This window comes from Pristis pectinata, chromosome 8 (genome assembly GCF_009764475.1).
Source record: "Pristis pectinata isolate sPriPec2 chromosome 8, sPriPec2.1.pri, whole genome shotgun sequence".
In the NCBI taxonomy this organism is placed as follows: domain Eukaryota; kingdom Metazoa; phylum Chordata; class Chondrichthyes; order Rhinopristiformes; family Pristidae; genus Pristis; species Pristis pectinata.
Window position 1 is genome coordinate 3,500,602 of NC_067412.1, and position 20,759 is coordinate 3,521,360.

General features: G+C 49.0%; 1 protein-coding gene across 1 annotated transcript in view; it reads left to right on the forward strand.

Annotated features, from left to right (window-relative positions):
- vwa3a (von Willebrand factor A domain containing 3A) overlaps positions 1–13,179 on the forward strand; it is a 66,433-nt gene extending 53,254 nt beyond the window's left edge. The window contains exons 29-33 of the mRNA XM_052022501.1: positions 1,508–1,652; positions 3,817–3,968; positions 7,610–7,736; positions 10,078–10,175; positions 12,742–13,179. Of these exons, the coding sequence (XP_051878461.1) occupies positions 1,508–1,652; positions 3,817–3,968; positions 7,610–7,736; positions 10,078–10,175; positions 12,742–12,793 (574 nt within the window). The 3' untranslated portion in view covers positions 12,794–13,179. The remainder of the gene's footprint in view (positions 1–1,507; positions 1,653–3,816; positions 3,969–7,609; positions 7,737–10,077; positions 10,176–12,741) is intronic.
- Positions 13,180–20,759: the final 7,580 nt, after the last annotated feature.

The window sequence follows — 20,759 nt, forward strand, 5'->3', positions numbered from 1 at the left end:
GAGCGTCTGTGACCTGAGGTTCGAGCTGATTGGCAAAGAAGTGTGTGTTACAGCAGGAGAGCAGAAATGATTCCATTGAAGAGGTGCAGAAATACTTGGATGAAAATGTGGACGGGTGGGTTATTGAGTTTGCAGAAGATACAAAGGTTAGTGGTGGTGTGGATCGTGTAGGAGATTGCCAAAGGATGCTGCAGGATATAGAGCAGTTGCAGATATGGGCAGAGAACTGGCAGATGGAGTTTAATCCGGCCAAGTGTGAGGTGTTGCACTTTGGGAGATCAGATGTAAAGAGAAAGTACACAGTTAATGGCAGGATTCTTAACAGTGGTGATGTACAGAAGGATCCTAGGGTCCAAGTCCACAGCTCCCTGAAAGTGCCCGCATAGTTGACAGGGCGTAAAGAAGGTGTATGACATGCTTGCCCATATTAGTCGAGGCATTGAGTTCAAGAGTCAGGAAGTTATGTTGCAGCTTTATAAAACTCTGGTCAGGCCGCATCTGGAGTATTGCATTCAGTTCTGGTTGCCCCGTTCCGGGAAGGATGTGGAGGCTTTGGAGAGGGTGCAGAAGAGGTTCACCAGGATGCTGGCTGGATTAGAGGGCATGAGCTACGAGGAGAGGTTGGACAAACTTGGGTTGTTCTCTCTGGAGCGGCGGAGGCTGTGGGGAGACCTGATAGAGGTTTTTAAGATTATGAGAGGCACAGATAGAGTAGACAGCCAGTATCTTCTTCTCTGGGTTGAAATATCTAATACCAGAGGGCATGCATTTAAGGTGAGAGGGGTAAGTTCAAAGGAGATGTGCGGGGCAAGATTTTTTTACGCAGAGAGCGTTGGGTGCCTGGAATGTGCTGCCAGGGGTGGGGGTGGAGGCAGATACGATAGAGGCGTTGAAGAGGCTCTTAGACAGGCACATGGATGTGCAGGGAGGGGAGGGATATGGACCATGTGCAGGCAGAAGGGATTAGTTTAATTAGGCATTTAATGACTAGTTTCATTAGTTCAGCACAACATTGTGGGCCGAAGGGCCTGTTCCTGTGTTGTACTGTTCTGTGTTCTGAAGGGAATCAACAGGGACGTTCATCAAGGAGTTGGATTAATGAACAAGGGGAAAATGACGGGAGTGTGTGGCGAGAACAGGAAACGTTGGGAACACTCAGCAGGTCGGGCAGCAACTGTGGAGAGAGAAGCAGAGTGAATGTGTCAGGCCAACCCTTCCTTGGGTTGGCAAAGGGGAGGAAGTTGGAGTTGGGCGGTGTTTAAACGGTCCGGGGGAGAGGAGGGGAGGGAGGAGTGTGGCAGTGAGGCAGGAGGGTGGGAAGGAACGGGGTGGCCAACTGGAGGAACAGAGGTGGGTTGAGCCGGAGACTTCAGGGGAAATGGCTGCAGATTAGAAGTCACTTTAGTGTAAGCTGGGAATGTTCAGCTGGTCAGTCAGCGGCCGTGAGGAGAGGGAGACGCCGGGTCGATTGTCTTTCATCGCGGCTGTGTCACACCCGTTGTTGCAGCTTCAACTTGCTGACCTTCGCGGAGCAGGTGGACAGTTGGCGGGACGGCCTGGTGGAAGCCACCGACGCGACCTGCCATGACGCCATTCAGTGGGTGTCGAACGCCATCGCCCACGGGAACACTTGCACCCTGGAGGCACTACAGGTCAGTGTCTGGCGTTGTCTGTTCACCTCAGGGCTGCACACTGGACACCGTCCCCCCTCGGCTCAGCGCAGACGAGACGGGAATGGGGTAGAGCCAGCCAGCCAACGGCAGGGTTGCATTGCCGGTCCACTGGACTGTCCCTGGTTCGTGGGGAAGCAGTGGGAACAGGCGGAATTTTGGGCTGGATATACTGTATCCTGGAGAGTCAGGTTACAGGTCCCCCACTGACTCCGGGAGGGAGTGGGCACGGAACCAGCTGGATCCTGCCACCCGGGATCTGTAGCCTGACCGGTACTACTGGGGTCACTCAGGGTGCGCCAACAACAACTTTCATTTATGTAGTGCATGGGAGATTTTTTTTCCAATCAAACGGCTCAAGAACTTGGGCTTTTCTCTTTGGAGCTACGCAGGATGAGAGGCGACTTGATAGAGGTGTATAAGGTTATGAGGGACATAGACAGAGTGGACAGCCAGCACCTTTTCCCCAAGGCGGCAGTGGCCAATACCAGAGGACATCCGTTTAAGCTCAGAGGAGGAATGTTCAGGGGAGATGTCAGAGGTAGGTTCTTTACACGGAGAGTGGTGGGTGCCTGGAACACACTGCCGGGGGTGGTGGTGGCGGCTGATACAATAGGGACATTTAAAAGACTCTCAGATAAGCACATGGATGTAAGAAAAATGGAGGGTTCTGGGCTGTGGAGGAGGAAAGGGTTAGGTTGATCATAGAGTAGGTTTATATAGGGCGGCACAACATCGTTGGGGGTGGAATCAACAAATGGGGAATTTGTTAGAAGCGCAGAGATTGCAGCAGGTTGTGGGACCAGAGGAGATTAGAGAGAACGAACGGCTGGGATTGGAGTCCACAGCCCCCTGAAAGTGGCAGCACAGGGAGACGGGGCGGTGAGGGAGGCCTGGGGTCTGCTGGTCTACATCGCCCGGGCAACAGAATGTAAAAGTGGGGAGGTTATGTTGCAGCTTTACGAAACGCTGGTTGGGCTGCACGTGGAGCACCGCGCGCAGTTCTGGTCGCCACGCTGTGGGAAGGGTGCGGTCGCGCTGGAGAGAGTGCAGAGGAGATTCCCCAGGACGGTGCCTGGATTGGAGGACTTTAGTCATGGGGTGAGGCTGGGACTGTTTTCCCTGGAGCGGAGGAGGCTGAGGGGAGACCGGCAGCCGTGTATAAGATCGTGGGAGACATGGATAGGGGAGATGGTCAGATTGTTTTCCCATGGCAGGGGGAACAAGAGGGCATGGGTCTAAGGTGAGGGGAAGGAGCGTTAAAGGGCATCTGAGGGGCAAGCTTATCCACACAGGGAGTGGGTGACATCTACAACTCGCTGCCAGAGTTTACGTTTAAGAGGCATTTAAACAGACCCTTCAATAGGCAGGGGGTAGAAGGATAGGGTCCTAATGCAGGAAACTGGGATCAGTGTAGCTGGACAGAAAGGTCAGCATGGACATGATGGGCTGAAGGGCCTGTTTCTGTGCTGTACAACTCTGTGACTGTAGGGGGGGAGAGGAAGGATAGTGACATAGAGACGTGTAGACATAGACATGTAGACATAGACGTAGATACGTAGACACATAGACAGAGACATAGAGCAGAGCACCCAACCAAGCCCATCCAAGATGCCCATCCAAGCCAGTCCCATCTGCCAGTGTTTGGCCCCATCCCTCGAAACCTTTCCTATCTACGTACTTGTCCATGTGTCGTGTTTGTACCTGCCTCGGGTCTGGCAGCTCGTTCCGTGTACCCAGCACCCTCTGTATGAAGGAGTTGCCCCTCAGGTCCCTTACATCTATGCCCTCCAGTACTTGCTTCCCTCGTTCTGGGATAGGCTGTGCGCATTCACCCTACCTACGCCCCTCTCTGATTTCATGCACCTCTGTGAGGTCACCCCTCAGTGTCCTATGTCCCAAGGAACGTGGAGGGATTTGTCCGGGAGGACAGGAATTTTAAAGCTGAGGTGTTGACCGGAAGGCGGTGAGGGGTGATCCCGGATGGAGTTCGGGTCTGGATGTGCGGGTAACGTGGGAGTGGGTGAGGACAACTCACCGCCATCGCCCTGCCCGTTCGGGTGTTCGCGGGCTGACGCCCTGGCCTTGCGTCCGTCGCCAGTGGTGGAGGTGTCACTGACCCCTGGATGTCCCTTGCTGCCGACAGAGCGCCTTTCGACATTTGGACGTGCAGGGGGTCTACCTACTGACGGACGGCAAGCCCGACACCAGCTGCCGCTTGGTTTTGAAGGAAATGCAGCAGATGAACCGGGGCCGAGGCGTGAAGGTCCACACCATCTCATTCAACTGCACGGACAGGTGACGCCTCAGAGTGTGGAACAGTACAGCACGGGAACAGGCCCTTTGGCCCACAAACTAAACATCCCTTCTACCTGCATGTGATCCACATCCTTACACATTCATGGGCCTGCCTAAAAGCCTCTTAAACACCCCTATCGTATCTGCCTCCACTACCAGCCCTGGCAGCCTGTTCCAGGCACCCACCGCTCCCTGTGTAAGAAACCTGCCCCACACATCTCCTTTAAACTTTCCCCCTCTCACCTTAAATGCATATCCTCTAGTATTTGACATTTCTGCCCTGGGAGAAAGATTTTGGCTGTCTACCCTATCTATGCCTCACATAGTTTTATAAACTTCTATCAGGTCTCCCCTCAGCCTCTGAGACTCCAGAGAAAACAACCCAAGTTTGTCCAACCTCTCCTTATAAACCTGGTGAACCTCTCCTGCACCCTCTCCAAAGCCTCCACCTCCTTTCTGCAATGGGGCGACCAGAACTGCACACAATACTCCAAGTGCGGCCTAACTGAAGTTTTATACAGCTGCAACGTGACTTCCCGACTCGCACCGATGAAGGCAAGCGTGCTGTACGCCTTCTTTACCACCCTGTCTACTTGTGCAGTCACTTGGACCCCATGATGCCTCTGTACATCAATGCTGTTAAGAGTCCTGCCATTAACTGTATACTTCTCCCCTTACATTTAACCTTCCAAAGTGCAGCACCTCACACTTGCCCGGATTAAACTCCATCTGCCGCTTCTCTGCCCATATCTGTAATGGATCTGTATCCCGCTGTGTCCTCTGTCTTGGGCCTGTCCACTGTCTTCCAACTTGTTCTGTCCAGGTCTGGCTCACTCCATCGGCTCCCGCCTTTAATCTGAAACCACCGTGTAAACGGAGAGTAAAATCAACCGTAGAATTTACAGCACAGAAGGAGGCTGTTCAGCCCATCACATCCCTGCTGGCTGGCTGAATAGGCTCTCTGATTGGTCGCCATTTCCCTATAGTGGTATAAATTTCTCCTCAGTTCCTGAGCGAAGGAGACTGCTGCAGAACAGGACAGTAAACGTAGCTCATCCAGATCTCCTGATTGTTTCCAGTGGCTCTGGTTCCCCAGACCCCACCACCCTCCCCACTGCCCAGCTTTGCTCTGGTTGGAGACCGTTTTGGTTTTGAGGTGATTCTAACCCTCGGTGCTGGGCCCATTGTAGTTCCTTATCTACAGCAATGATCTGGATGAGAATGTACAAGGCATGGTCAGTAAGTTTGCAGATGACGGTGTCGTAGACCCTGAAGATTATCAAAAATCACGGGGATCTCGATCAGCTGGGTCAGTGGGCCGAGGAATGGCGGATGGCTTTCAATTCAGATAAGTGCGAGGTGTTGTATTTTGGGAAGTCAAATCAAGGTCGGATGTTCACAGTGAACGGTAGGGCCCTGGGGAGTGTTGTAGAACAGTGGGACCTTGGAGTGCAAGTACATGGTTCACTGAAAGTGGTGTCACAGGGAGACAGGGCAGTGAAGAAGGCATTTGGCACGCTGGCCTTCATCAGTCAGGGCACTGAGTGTAGAAGTTGGGACGTTATGTTGCAAGATGTTGGTGAGACTGCCCTAGTGTACTGTGTTCAGCTTTGGTCACCCTGTTATAGGAGGGACGTCATTAAGCTGGAAAGAGTGCAGAGAGAGATTTACGATGAGGATGTCGCCAGGTCTCGAGGGACTGGGTAACAGGGAGAGGTCGGGCGGGCTAGGTCTTTATTCCTTGGAGCATAGGAGGCTGAGGGGTGATCTTATAGAGGTGTATAAAATCATGAGGGGCATAGTCTTTTCCCCAGGGTAGAGGAGTCTAAAACTAGCAGGCCTAGGTTTAAGGTGAGAGGGGAAAGATTTAAAAGCGACCTGAGGGGCAACTTCTTCACGCAGAGGGTGGTGAGTATGTGGAACGAGCTGCCAGAGGAAGTGGTTGAGGCCAATACAATAACAACATTTAAACGACACTTGGACAGGTCCATGGATAGGAAAGGTTCAGAGGGATGTGGGCCAAACACAGGCAAATGGGACTGGCTTGGATGGGCGTCTTGGTCAGCATGGACCAGTTGGGCCGAAAGGCCTGTTTCTGTGCTGTATGACCATCAGTCCAGTTGTCCACATCCCACACCGCGTCACTGGATCCTCTGTTCCCCAGGGTGGAGGGTGACTTGCTCCCATTCCTGTGTGTGGGTTGTGAGGTAGGTTGGACCACAGAGCAGGTGGCTGCCCCGGGTGGGTAGTTTGTGGGGTGGTGCACTGCTCCTGCCACTTCCGTGGGGCGTCTGCGTCTCCCCGACGCTCGGCCTCAAGGTTCTCAGTACCATCCCCAAATCTGCTCCTCCACGTTGAGCCGTCGGGCCGGGGGTGATCAGAGGGAGTGTTGCATTTCTGTCAGGCGTCAAACAGACAGGCATTAAACAGCCACAACACCAACCATACAACCTAAACTATTCTTGGGTTTATACAGGTGTTCAAATTAACCTCAGAGTAAATTCAATACAGCGTCACGATCTGTTTGGAAATGCGGTAATGAATACAAATATCATGTAAATAAAATAAGATTTAAACATTTATTACTAACAAGTGGCCTCGTTAGGATCAGGTGCAGGGCTGGTTAAAACCACGCAGGTTGATAGGGTTGTTAAGGTGTATGGAGTGTTGGCCTTCATTAGTCAGGGTATTGAGTTCAAGAGCCGCAAGGTGATGTTGCAGCTCTATAGAACTCTGGTTAGACCACACTTGGAGTATTGTGTCCAGTTCTGGTCGCCTCATTATAGAAAGGACGTGGAAGCTTTAGAGAGGGTGCAGAGGAGATTTACCAGGATGTTGCCTGGATTGGAGAGCATGTCTCATGAGGATAGGTTGAGCGAGCTAGGGCTTTTCTCTTTGGAGAGGAGGAGGATGAGAGGTGACTTGATAGAGGTGTACAAGATGATAAGAGGCATAGATCGAGTGGACAGTCAGAGACTTTTTCCCAGGGCGACAATGGCTAACACGAGGGGATGTAATTTTAAGGTGATTGGAGGAAGGTATAAAGGGGATGTCAGGGGTATGTTTTTTTTACACAGAGAGTGGTGGGTGCATGGATCGCACTGCTGACAGAGGTTGTGGGGGCAGATACATTAGGGACATTTAAGAGACTCTTAGACACATGAATGATAGAGAAATGGGGGGGCTATGTGGGAGGGAAGGGTTAGATAGATCTTAGAGCAGGATAAAATGTCAGGACAACATCATGGACTGAAGGGTCTGTAATGTGCTGTAGTGTTCTGTTCTTAATAGTAAGTCAATATCAAGTATAGAATAATATGCAAGATCACAATACATACAAGATAGTCACTGCTAGACCCAATGGGACTGAAGGAGGAATGTCTTTACCAAGGACTGAGCAATGCAGGAGGAGACCATTTGGCCCATCGTCTCCATGCTGGTGAGTGTGGGACTGGCTACAAGGAGCAGTTGAAATGAATGGCGGTGCAGTGTGTCAAATGGGTGCTTTCAGTTACCGTGAAGAATGGGGAACGGTATAAAGTGGGCCCGGCAAGAGCTCCCCACTTGTCCTTTACCCTCTGCTGATGTGGAGAAACTCCTCGTCCCGTGAGCTGACTAACCCCTGGTTGTTTTGCCAACAGCACTGCCAATGAGTTCCTCAAGAAGCTGGCAGCCCAGACCGGAGGCCGTTTCCATCGTTGCCATGGAGCCCTTGATGGGCAGCTGGTAGCGCACAAAATGATAACGGAAGGATTTTCCGATGAAGACGTACGTTAATGAGATTGTTTTATTTAAATCATTTGTTGTTATTTATTTTCCTCTTGTGATTATTTCCATAGTATGAAAATATTGACACCAGTTGGAGCCGGGGCAGTCCTCCAGCAAACAGTCTATTTGTTCATGGAATAACAAACAGAGTCTACTTGCCCATGGAACAACAAACAGAGTCTATTTGTTCATAATACAGCAAACAGTCTATTTGTTCATGGAACAACAAACAGATAAGGTATCTTTATTAGTCACATGTACAACAAAACACACATTGAAATGCATCTTTCGTGTAGAGTGTTCTGGGTGTAGCCCGCAAGTGTCACCACGTTTCCAACGCAGCATGCCCACAACTTCCTAACCCATACGTCTTTGGAATGTGGGAGGAAACCGGAGCACCCGGAGGAAACCCACGCAGACACGGGGAGAACATACAAACTCCTTACAGACAGCAGCCGGAATTGAACCTGGATCGCTGACGCTATAATAGTGTTGTGCTAACCACTGCACTACTGTGCCTGATGATACAGAAAAGAGAGTCTGTTGGTTCACGGAACAACAATCAGACTCTATTTTTCCATGGAACAGCAAACAATCTAAATTGTTCATAGAAAACCAGAGTCTATTTGTCCATGGAACAGCAAACAGAGTCTATTTATTCTGTATACCAAATCTATTTACTGACATAGAGTCTCTACTAATCACAGCAAAACAAAACTCATGATTGAAACTACAGCAAAGTCTCCCAATAAGTGCAGGGTCATTTCTCCAGCAATCTGTGGTGAGCAGGTTATCGGTACGGATGTGTGAAACAGGTAGTGTTCCGCGTGTGACATCACTTACAAGTGAAAACCATTTAGTGTAAGGCAGCCGAGAGAAAATGTTTCCGTAAATATAATTAGCTAATGTTCTCCTGTTTGCATTGATTATGTAACGTACAGAAATAATGTACTGGAAATAGAGGGTCCAGGAGGTAGGGTACACAGTCAAAAGTAGCACATTACCCACTGCCTCACAGCTCCGGGGACCCAGGTTCAATCCTGACCTCAGCTGCTGTCTGTGTGGAGTTTGCACGTTCTCCCTGTGACTGTGTGGATTCCCCCCGGGTGCTCCTGTTAATTGGCTGCTATATATTGCCCCTAATGTGTAGGTGGGTCATAGAGTCATACAGCACAGAAACAGGCCCTTCAGCCCAACTCATCTATGCTGACTACGTTGCTGGCATTTGGCCCACATCCCTCTAACCCTTTCCTATCCATGTACCTGTGTAAATGTCTTTTAACCGTTGTTATTGTACCCACCTCCACCACTTCCTCTGGCAGCTCGTTCCATTTACTCACCACCCCGTGTGGGAAAACTTGCCCCTCAGGTCCCCTTTAAACCTTTCCCCTCTCACCATTCAACCTCTGCCCTCTAGTCTTGGATTCCCCTACCCTGGGGGAAAAAAACTGTGACCATTCCCCTTATCTGTGCCCCTCATGATTTTATAAACCTCTATAAAGTCACCCCTCAGCCTCCTGCACTCCAGGGAAAACAGTCCCAGCCTGTCCACTGTCTCCTTATAAATTAAACCCATCCAGTCCCAGTGAATCTTTTTTGCACCCCTTCCAGTTTGACGACATCCTTCCTGTAGCAGGGTGACCAGAACTGTGCACAATACGCCAAGTGTGGCCACACTAATGTCTTGTACAGCTGTGGTCAAATCTGGGGGGATGGGAATATGGAGTGAAAAAAATAGGGTTAGTGCAGGATTGATGTAAAAATGGGTTTGTGATGCACAGGACATACTTGTTGGGCTGAAGGGCCTGTTTCTATGCTGTACGACTGTGAGAAATGCTGTGTGCGCTGATGGTCACATTCTCTGTCCCAGTGGGTTATACTCTAACCTGAAACACTGAGTGCACAGTAGTGTAGCAGTTAGCGTAACACTTACTACAGTGCCAGCAACCCAGGTTCAATTCCAGCCGCTGTCTACAAGGAGTTTGTACGTTCTCCCCATGTCTGCGTGGGTTTCCTCCGGGTGCTCTGGTTTCCTCCCACATTCCAAAGACGTACAGGTTAGGAAGTTGTGGGCATGCTATGTTGGTGCCGGAAGCATGACGACACTTGTGGGCTGCCCCAGAACACTACACAAAAGGTGCATTTCACTGTGTTTCAATGCACATGTGACTAATAAAGAAATTATCTGATGTAGTCTTTGAGATTGACAGAGGATTGTACAATGTTCATCGCTTAGTGGGATGATCAGTCCTTAGGAAATGAATCTTTGGGCAAATGGGAAAAGTGTCCAGAGATCAGCTGGGTGTCCGGTCTATAAGAGCACTGTTCTTCTGCTTTACAGCACCCCAACCTCCCCGCCTTTGAGGGTGACGATTTAAAGAGGCTCTCGGAAGAAATTACGAAAGCTCGACAGTTCCTGACACAAGCTCGGTCCTTCAGGTGCGTGCTACAACTGGGGCTTTATGTTCCAGCTTCAGTTATCCACCCTCCCGTTTACGTGCAAGAGGTTTCACTGGGCAGAATCAGACAGGACAGTGTCACTTCCTGCCTCAGCTACAGGCACTTACATCATTGGAAATGGGCAAGTTTAATACTGATTAACAGGCTGCATCCTATAGCTAAATCCCTGTTGGTGGGTTCAATGGTGCATCAATAAAAGTTGGTGAGAGTCAACAAGGACATGCTGAATTTCTTCAGCCTCCTGAGGAAGTAGAAGCACTGGTGAGCTTTCTTGGCTGTGGCATCCACATGGTTGGACCAGGACAGGCTGTTGGTGATATTTACACCAAGGAACTTGAAGCTCTCAACCTCAGCACCACCGATACAGACAGGGACATGTGCTCCACTCCACTTCCTGAAGTCAGTGACCAGCTCTTTTGTTCTGCTGAAGTTGAGGGAAAGTAAGAATAGGGCATACACAGTAAACAGTATGGCCCTGGGGGGGTATTGAGAACAGAGGGACCTTGATGAACGAGTCCAAGGATCCCTGATTGTGGCAGCACTGGTAGATAAGGTGGGTACAGGATACTCCCCTTCATTTGCCAGGACATTGACTACAAGAACAGAGAGGTTACAGTACAACATTATAAAACACTGGTCAGCCCAGTGGGAGTACAGTATGCAGTTCTGATCACCAGTGCAGGACAGAGGTGATGCACAGGGCACAGTGCAGAGGAGAGTCCCCAGGACGTTGCCTGGGATGCGAGGAGAGGCTGGGTCTGTTCTCCCCAGAGCACAGGAGGCTGAGGGGGGACCCGACTGAGGTGAACAAGATGAGGGGTATAGATGGTAGGAATTTTGCCCATGATAGAGGTGTCTAAAACTAGAGGACATGGTTTAGAGTGAGGGGTGAGAGGTTTAGAGGGGATTGAGGATCTTCCACCCAGGGGAGGGTGGGGCTGGCATCTGGAACACTGCCTGGGTGTGGGGCAGAGGCAGAGACTGAGGCTCCCACAGTATTTACATAGAACAGTACAGCACAGAACAGGCCCTTCAGCCCACAATGTTGTGCTGACATAGCTAATCCCTCCTACCTACAGAATGCCCATCCCTCCATTTTCCTCTCATTCATGTGCCCATCCAAGCCCCTCTTAAAAGCTCCCAATGAATTTGCCTCCACCACCCTACCAGGCAACACATTCCAGGCATCTACCACTCTCAGTAAAAATGTACCCCTCATGTCTGTTCTGAACCTACCCCCTCACCTTAAATGCATGCCCTCTGGTATTAGATCACTCAATAATGGGGAAAAAGATATTGCTTGTCCACCCTATCTATGCCCCTCAATTTTATACACTTCCAACAGATCACCCCTCAGGCTCTTTTCTCTGGAGCAGCAGAGGCCAAGTTTGTCCAGCCTCTCCTGATAGCACATGTCCTCTAATCTAGAGGGCATCCCCATTAACCTCCTCTGCACCCTCAAGCCTCACCATCCTTCCTGTAGTGAGGTGACCAGAATTGCACACAATACTCTAAATGCAGCCTAACCAGAGTTCTATAGAGATGCATCATAACTTCTTACTCCTACACAATACCCCAATTAATAACTGCAAGCATTCCATAAACCTTCTTAACCACTGTCTACCTTTGTACCCACTTTGAATGAGTCATGGTCTTGCACCTTAAGGTCTCTCTGCTCTTCAACACTTAAGGGGCTTGCCCTTTAGAGTGTACTGCCTCTTGACATTAGTCCCACCAAGGTGCAGCACCTCATTTATCTGGGTTAAACTCCATCTGCCATTTCTCTGCCCACATCTGCAGCTGATCTATATCCTGCTGTATCCATCACCAGACTTCTACACTATTTACAACTCCACCAATCTTGGTATCATCTGCAAACTTACTAACCCACCCATCAACATACTCATCCAGGTCACCACAAACAGCAGAGGTCCCAGTACAGATCCCTGTGTAACACCACAACTCACAGGCCTCCAGCCTGAATAAGTCCCTTCAACCACCACCCTCTTCTGTGGGCAAGCCAGTTCTGGATCCACACAGCCACTGACCCCGTGCATCCAAAACTGACCCCACACATAAGTATCAAGACGATATCTTGGAATCACCAAGGCGTGGATGGCTTCAGACCAAGTGCTGGTGAATGGGATTGGTGGAGATGGGTACCTGAAGGTTGGTGTGGATGGGGAGGGCCACCTAACCAGTTTGTACACCTCAGAACTGACTGTTGCTCAGCAGCAGCAATAAAATGTTGGATGCTGGAGATCTAAGACAGAACATTCTGGAAATACTCAGTGGATTGTGAAGCATCTGTGGAGAGAGAAGTAAGTTGTGTCTGTTTGGAAACAAGTGTCCATGTGATCTCCAACCTGAAGCGTTAACCTGTTCCCTTTCTCCCGGCTGACTTGCCGAGTGTTCCTGGCATTTTTCTTCACTACACACAGGTCTGATCCAGACTGTGGAATAAGTGACCTGATCAGTGTAACATGTACAATCTAATAATTCACATCAGCTGCTCTTGGTTCACTGTTGCTTTTATCATCGACAGAACTTTACTTTCGGATAAACAAACACAAGGTGCAAAAGCCACTGAAGGTTAGAACATATCGCCAGCTGGTGGAGACAACTCATATCCTTCGACACCAGTGCCTTTGGAATTCCCTCACAGCTTCAAATCAAAACACTGCAGCTGCTGGAAATCTGAAAATCAGCAAATGCTAGAAACACTTGGGTCAGGCAGCATCTGTGGAGAGAAAGTGAACACTTCAGGCAGAAGATCCAAAAAGTGAGAGAATGGAACTCATGTATAACTCAATGCTTTGAGAGATGAACTTGCGCTCTGGTGTTGTGTAATTGTACACAAGTACTCAAATTCCATGGGATTGCTAACCCACTGGAGCTGAAACTCCCTCAAACAGCAATGCCAAGAATCTCTGGCACTTGCAACAAATTGAGGTGTTTTTTGGAGGGATTCTTCATTACTAAGAGTTACAGATAATTTATACTGGTGGCTCCCACATGTTCTTTAATTGTTTGAGAAATTGTTTGTAACTTGTACACATTCTAAAAACACTGCAAGTACACCAAGAATATTTCAGGTATGAAGTGTTTCCCTCAACAACCATACAGGTCTGACATACTCATTCACAGATGTGCCATGCAGTAAAGCAGCAAAGATGGGCATTGATTGGCCAACTGGGCAAAGGGTGGGGTGGCAACTAGTTGTGAAGCTGTTAATGATCTTGGAGGCTTTATAGGAAGCAGGGGCTGGTCAGTGGGGCAGGGGGTGGCTCAGTGAGTGGAGGTTAATGAAAGTCAAGAACTGGAGAGTGGAAATCGATAATAAAAACAAGATGCTGGAAATAGCAGGTCAGGCAGTGGAAAGAAGCAGTTAATGTATCAGCTGAATATCCTTTGTTACAACTGGGGAGAGAAGAGTTAATTTAAATTGCAGAGGGTGGGGGAAGGGATGGACAGGACAAAGGGTGAGGCCAGGGTTACTGTGGGGATAAGTTGGTGTGCAGTCGATGGGTTAATGGGAGCAGTCAGCTAGAGAGAACATGAACAAAAGCCATGAGTTAGTGAGTATGAATACAAAAGATCAAAAAGTTCCAAAAATCCAGACAGCAGGGTGTGGGGCCACACTGCAACAGTGTTGAAGATCAGTCAGTGATCTGGATATTGGGATAACTGGATGTCACTATTCACCGTCAGTTATCAGACAAGTTTGGTGCTTCCTTTTAAGCTTCATTCAGAATGGATCACTGAGTAATGTCACAGACATGGGGTAAATCTCCTCTGCACCCTCTCAAAAGCTTGCATATCCTTCCTACAATGAGGTGACCAGAAGTGAACGCAATACTCCAAGTGTGGTCTGACCAGTTCTACAGAGCTGCAACATCACCTCACAGCTCTTGAACTCAATCCCAACTAATGAAGGGCAGCACACCATACATGTTCTTAACAACCCTATCAACCTGCGTGTCAACCTTGAAGGGTCTATGGACATGGACCCCAAGATCCCTCTGTTCCTCCACACTGCTAAGAGTCCTGCCATTAACCTTGTGTTCTTCCTTCAAATTCGATCTCCCAAAGTGCATCACTTCACACATCCAGGTTGAACTCCATCTGCCACTTCTTAGCCCAGCTCTGCATCCTATCAATGCCGTTGTAATCTACAGCAACCTTCTACACTATCCACACCACCATCAACCTTTGTATCATCAGCAAACTTACTAACCCACCCTCCCACATCCTCATCCAAGTCATTTATAAATCACAAAGAACAGATCCCTGTGGAACACCACTGGTCACCAATCTCCAGGCAGAATACACTCCATCTACCACCACCGTCTTCTATGGGTGAGCCAATTCTGAATCCACACAGCCAAGTTTCTTTGGATCCTGTGCCTCCTGACTTTGAGGAAGCCTTCCATGAGGAACCTTAGCAAATGCCTTACTAAAATCCATGTACACCGCATCCACTGCTCTACCTTCAATGCGCTTTGTCACATCCTCAAAGAATTCAATCAGCTTCCTGAGGCATGACCTGCCCCTCAAAGACATACTGACTGTTCCTAATCAGCCTCTGCTTCTCTAAGTGTCCATAAATCCTGTAAGAATCTTCTCCAGTAATTTGCCCCCCACTGAAGACTCACTGGCCTGTAATTCCCAGGGTTATCCCTACTCCCTTTCTTAAACAAAGGAACAACATTTGCCACCCTCCAATCATCTGACACTACTCCAGTGGCCAGTGAGGGGACAAAGATCATCACCAAAGGCGCAGCAATCTCTTCCCTTGCTTCACATAATAACCTTAGATATATCCCATCCGGCCCCGGTGACTTATCTATCCTAATGTTTTTCAAAAGTTCCAGCACACCCTCTTTCCTCACGTTGACATGCCCTAGCACAGCCTGTTGTACGCCATCCTCACAAACGTCAAGGTCTCTCTCATTGGTGAATACTGAAGCAAAGTATTCATTAAGGACCTCCCCTACCTCTTCTGACTCCAGGCACGTTTCCTTTTATCCCTGATCAGTCCTACCCTCACTCTAGTCATCCTCCTGTTCTTCACGTGTAGAATGCCTTGGGGTTTTCCTTGATCCTTCTCGCCAAGGCCTTCTCATGCCCCCTTCTAGCTCTCCTAAGTCCACTCTTAAGCTCCCTCCTGGCTACCTTGTAGCTCTCAAGAGCCCTGTCTGATCCATGCTTTTAAACCTCAGGTAAGCTTCTTTCTTCCTCTTAACAAGATATTCTACATCTTGTGTCAACCACAGTTCCTTCACTCTCCCATCCTTACCCTGCCTCAATGGGATAAACCTGTCCAGAGCCCCATGCAAGTATTCCTTAAATAACCGCCACATTTCTGCTGTGCACTTCCCCAAGAACATCTGTTCCCAATTTACGCTTCCAAGTTCCTGCCTAGTAGCGTCATAATTCCCCCTCCCCCAGTTAAATACTTCCCCAAATCGTCTGCTCCTATCCCTCTCCAAGGTTATGGTAAAGGTCAAGGAGTTATGGTCACTGTCAGCAAAATCCTCTCCCACTGAGGGACCTGAAACCTGATCAGGCTCATTGCCTAGTACCAGGTCCAGTATGGCCTCTCCTCGAGTCGGCATCTCCACATACTGTGTCAGGAATCCTTCCTGGACACCTAACTCTGCCCCATCTATCCACTTTACACCAAGGAGGTGCCAATCAATATTAGGGAAGTTGAAATCACCCATGACAACAACCATGTTATTTTTGCACCTCTTCAAAATCTGCCTCCCGATCTGCTCCTCAGTGTCTCTGGTGCCATTGGGGGGGTCTGTAGAATACTCCCAATAGAGTGGTCGCTCCCTGTTTCCGACTTCCACCCACACTGACTCAGTAGACGACTCCTGCAGGACATTTTCCCTTTCTACAACCGTTATACTGTCCCTGATCAGCAAAGCCACTCCCCCACCTCTTTTACCTCCATCCCTGTCCCTTTTGAAACATCTAAACCCCGGAATATCCAGCAGCCATTCCTGTCCTTGTGACAGCCAAGTCTCTGTCATGGCCACAACATCGTAGTTCCACATACTTACCCATGCTCTAAGTTCATCACCCTTGTTCCTGATACTTCTCGCATTAAAGTAGACACACTTCAACCCATCCAACTGACTGCAATTTTGCCCTTTCAACTGCCTATCCTTCCTCACAGTCTTTCTACATCTGCATCTACTTGTGCAGTAAATACAACAACCTCTGACCTATCACTTGGGTCCCCATCCCCCTGCCAAACAGCTCTAGCAAACCTGCCTGCAAGAATATTGGTTTCCCCTCCAGTTCAGGTGCAACCTGAACCTTTTGTACAGGTCATACCTTCCCCAGAAGAGATCCCAATGATCAACAAATCTGAAACCCTGCCTCCTGCACCAACTCCTGAGCCACGCATTCGTATGCCAAATCAACCTATTCTTACCCTCACTGCTGCATGGCACAGGCAGCAATCCAGAGATTACTACCCTTGTCCTGCTTTTAAGCTTCCTACCTAGCTCCCTATACTCCTTCTTCAAGGCCTCATCTCTTTTCCTACCCATGTGGTCTAATGTGGTCTGTAAGGAGCTGCAGCTGGATACACCCTGTGCAGATGTAGTTATCAGGGAGACTGGATGTCTGCCAGAACTCTCATCTCACAAGCTGAAAACACCATTGACCCTGGAGCCATTCTCACTCTCTGTCCTTGCACTAAAGGGAACACCAAATCAAAGAAAGGAACTTACTGGAGACTTACCTTCACCTCTTCTCCCCCAAAGTCTCTTGAGCCAGAGCTCCCCCACTCTAACACTGGCCACTTCCAAAATGGCTGCTCCACTGCGACCTGCCTTCCTTTTATTTGCTGCTGTTGATGAGCCAATTAACGGATAACAATTTGCAAATGTGCCTCGTTTAGACTCTGCAAGGTGAAACTCACCAGCTCAGACCGCCAGTAACCTTCATCATTTCCTTTTTAACCCTCTCCCGACACTTTTTATTCTCTTGACAGGCCTCCCCAGTCTTTCGTTCTCCACACCTGTCATACGCTGATGTTTTTCCCTTTATGCAAACATCGACATCCCTCCAATTCCAGGGCTCCCTGTACTTCCTGCCCTCAGCTTTCACTCTGCCAGGAACATGTTGGCCTCGAACTTTTGCTATTTCTCCACTGAATGCTTCCCACTGTGCAGATTGGTATTGTACCGAGATACAGTGAAAACCTTTTATTTTATTGCCTTCCAGACAGATCGTAAGTACCTCGAGGTAGTAAATGCATAAATACATTGAGGTAGTACAAGGGAAAACAATAACAGAATGCAGAATAGGGTGTTACAGTTACAGAGAAAGTGCAGTGCAAGTTGAAGATGTCCTCGATGGTGGGGAGGGTTGTGCCCGTGATGGAGCTGGCTGAGTCTACAACCCTCTGCAGCCTCTTGCGATCCTGAGCATTGGAGCCTCCGTACCAGGCAGTGATGCAACCAGTCAGAATGCTCTCCACCGCACATCTGTAGAAATTTGCAAGGGTCTTTGGCGACAGATCCAATCTCCTCAAACTCCTAATGAAGTAGAGCCACTAGTCACTAGTCACTAGTCATTAGTCACTACCTCCTGGGGAGAGCCCCTGACTGTACAACCAGCAGCCTATAGTGTGGTTAAACACCAGGACACCCAAGCCCATGGTCTAGGCTGACACTTCAGTACTGAGGGAAATGCTGCTAAAACAAAGCTGTGCCTGCTCTCTCAGGTGGGTGTGAAAGAACCCATGGGTACAACTCTGACCAAGGGTGGGGTTGAAGGGTTTCCCCCACCTTGTTCTGCAGCCAACATGCATTCAGTTCACCACACTCAAGGGTTGTGTGGCCAACACTGCCCTCTACTATGGTCCTGGGACAAGGCGAGTTGGTGTGATGCCATTTGAAGGCTGTTGGTTATAGAACATAGAACACTAGCACAGTGCAGGCCCTTTGGCGCACGATGTTGTGTCGAAATTTTATCCTGCTCTAAGATCTATCTAACCCTTCCCTCCCACACAGCCCTCCATTTCTCTATCATTCATGTGTCTATCTAAGAGTCTCTTAAATGTCCCTAATGTATCTGCCCCCACAACCTCTGCCGACAGTGTGTTCCACATTAAGTGTGTTATGGCATTTCAGTGCTGGATGCAAGGTTTCATGGGCCACTCCCAGCGATGTACAAGTTACAATGTTTTACTGAAACTCCAAGGAAGTTCTGGTTTCCAGATTTTACCAGGAAACCCCAGGCAACGGCTAGCTACTAGATTTTACCAGGGTACCTCATGGTAGGCTTCTTCAGAAGGTCAGAGGCCAAGGGATCCAGGGAAGCTTGGCCGTGTGGATTAGGAATTGGCTTGCATGTAGAAAGCAGAGGGTTGTGGTGGAGGGAGTGCCCTCGGATTGGAAGGCAGTGACTAGTGGTGTCCCGCAGGGATCGGTTCTGGGACCTCTACTTTTTGTGATATTTATAGATGACTTAGATGAGGGGGTGGAGGGCTGGGTTAGTAAGTTTGCAGATGACACTAAGATAGGCGGTGTTGTGGATAGTGTGGAGGGCTGTCGGAGCTTACAGAGGGATATTGATAGGATGCAGAGCTGGGCTGACAAGTGGCAGATGGAGTTCAATCCGGAGAAGTGTGAGGTGGTACACTTTGGAAGGACAAACTCCAGGGCAGAGTACTGGGTGAATGGCAAGGTACTTGGCAGTGTGGAGGAGCAGAGGGATCTGGGGGTTCATATTCACAGTTCATTGAAAGTTGCCTCACAGGTGGAAAGAGCAGTTAAGAAGGCCAATGGGATGTTAGCTTTCATAAATCGCGGGATTGAGTTTAAGAGCCGCGAGGTGATGATGCAGCTTTACAAAACTCTAGTTAGACCACACTTAGAGTACTGTGTTCAGTTCTGGTCGCCGCATTATAGGAAGGATGTGGGGGCGTTGGAGAGGGTGCAGAGGAGATTTACCAGGATGCTGCCTGGATTAGAGTGCATGGAATATGAGGAGAGGCTTAAGGTGCTAGGGCTTTATTCACTGGAAAGGAGGAGGATGAGGGGAGACATGATAGAAGTATATAAAGTATGAGAGGAATAGATAGAGTAGACAGTCAGCGCCTCCTTCGCAGGGCACCAATGCTCAAGACGAGAGGGCAAGGCTTTAAGGTTATGGGTGGGAGGTTCAGGGGAGATGTCAGGGGGAGGTTTTTCACCCAGAGAGTGGTTGGTGCATGGAATGCACTGCCTGGGATGGTGGTGGAGGCAGATTCATTGGACAGGTTCAAGAGCTTGTTGGATAGGCATATGGAGGAGTGTGGGATGGGGGGATATGTGGGAGGAAGGGGTTAGGTAGTGTGAGGGTGGTCTGATGGACGGCACAACATGGTGGGCCGAAGGGCCTGTTTTGTGCTGTATGGTTCTATGGTTAACCCCAAATGTGTTGATTAGTGTTTTCACAGGGGAACCCTAGGAAATGCTGGTTATAAGGTTTGTCCGGGGATTCCCAGGTCATGCTGGTAATTGGTTTATTATTGTCACATACTGGGATACAGTGACAAACTTTTATTTGCATGCAATCCAGACAGATCATTCCGTAAGTACAGAAAGGTGGTAAAAAGAAAACAGAACGCAGAATAAAATGTCACAGTTACAGAGAAAGTGCAGCGCAGGCAGACAGTAAGGTGCAAGGTCATAATGAGGTAGATTGTGAGGTCAAGAGTCCATCTTACTGTACTAGGGGACTGTTCAATAGTCTTATAACAGCGGGATAGAAGCTGTCCTTGAGCCTGGTGGTACGTGCTTTCAGGCTTTTGTATCTTCTGCCCGATGGGAGGGGGGAGAAGAGAGAATGTCCGGGGTGGGTGGGGTCTTTGATTATGTTGGCTGCTTTATCGAGGCAGCGGGAAGTGTAGACAGAGTCCATGGAGGGGAGGCTGGTTTGTGTGATAGACTGGGCTGTGTCCACAACTCTCTGCAATTTCTTGCGGTTTTGGGCAGAGCAGTTGCTGTACCAAGCCGTGATACATCTGGATATGTGCATCTGTATAAATTGGTGAAGGTCATTGGGGGAGATGCCGAATTTCCTCAGCCTTCTGAGGAAGTAGAGGTGCTGGTGAGCTTTCTTGGCCATGGCGTCTATGTGGCTGTTCCAGGACAAATTGTTGGTGATATTTACACCTTGGAATTTGGAGTTCTCAACTTTCTCCCCCTCAGCACTGTCAGTTCAGACGGGGACGTGTGCTCTGCCCCACTTCCTGAAGTCAATGACCAGTTCCTTCGTTTTGCTGACATTGAGGGAAAGGTTGTTGTCTTGACACCATGTCACTGGGCTCTCTATCTCCTTCCTGTACTCCAACTTGTTGTTGTTTGGATGGAGAGTTGCAATCCATACAAGGTGCTGAGTTCACTGAATAAATCAAACACAATTTTTTTGCATCGTTCACCATTCTGGTCTTCGTGGAAACTTCTATCTACTAATCTCTCCCATAGGCCGAGTGGGCCATTAAAAAGTGTGGGACCTTACCAAAATCCCTCTGAAAATCCACCCTACACCTTA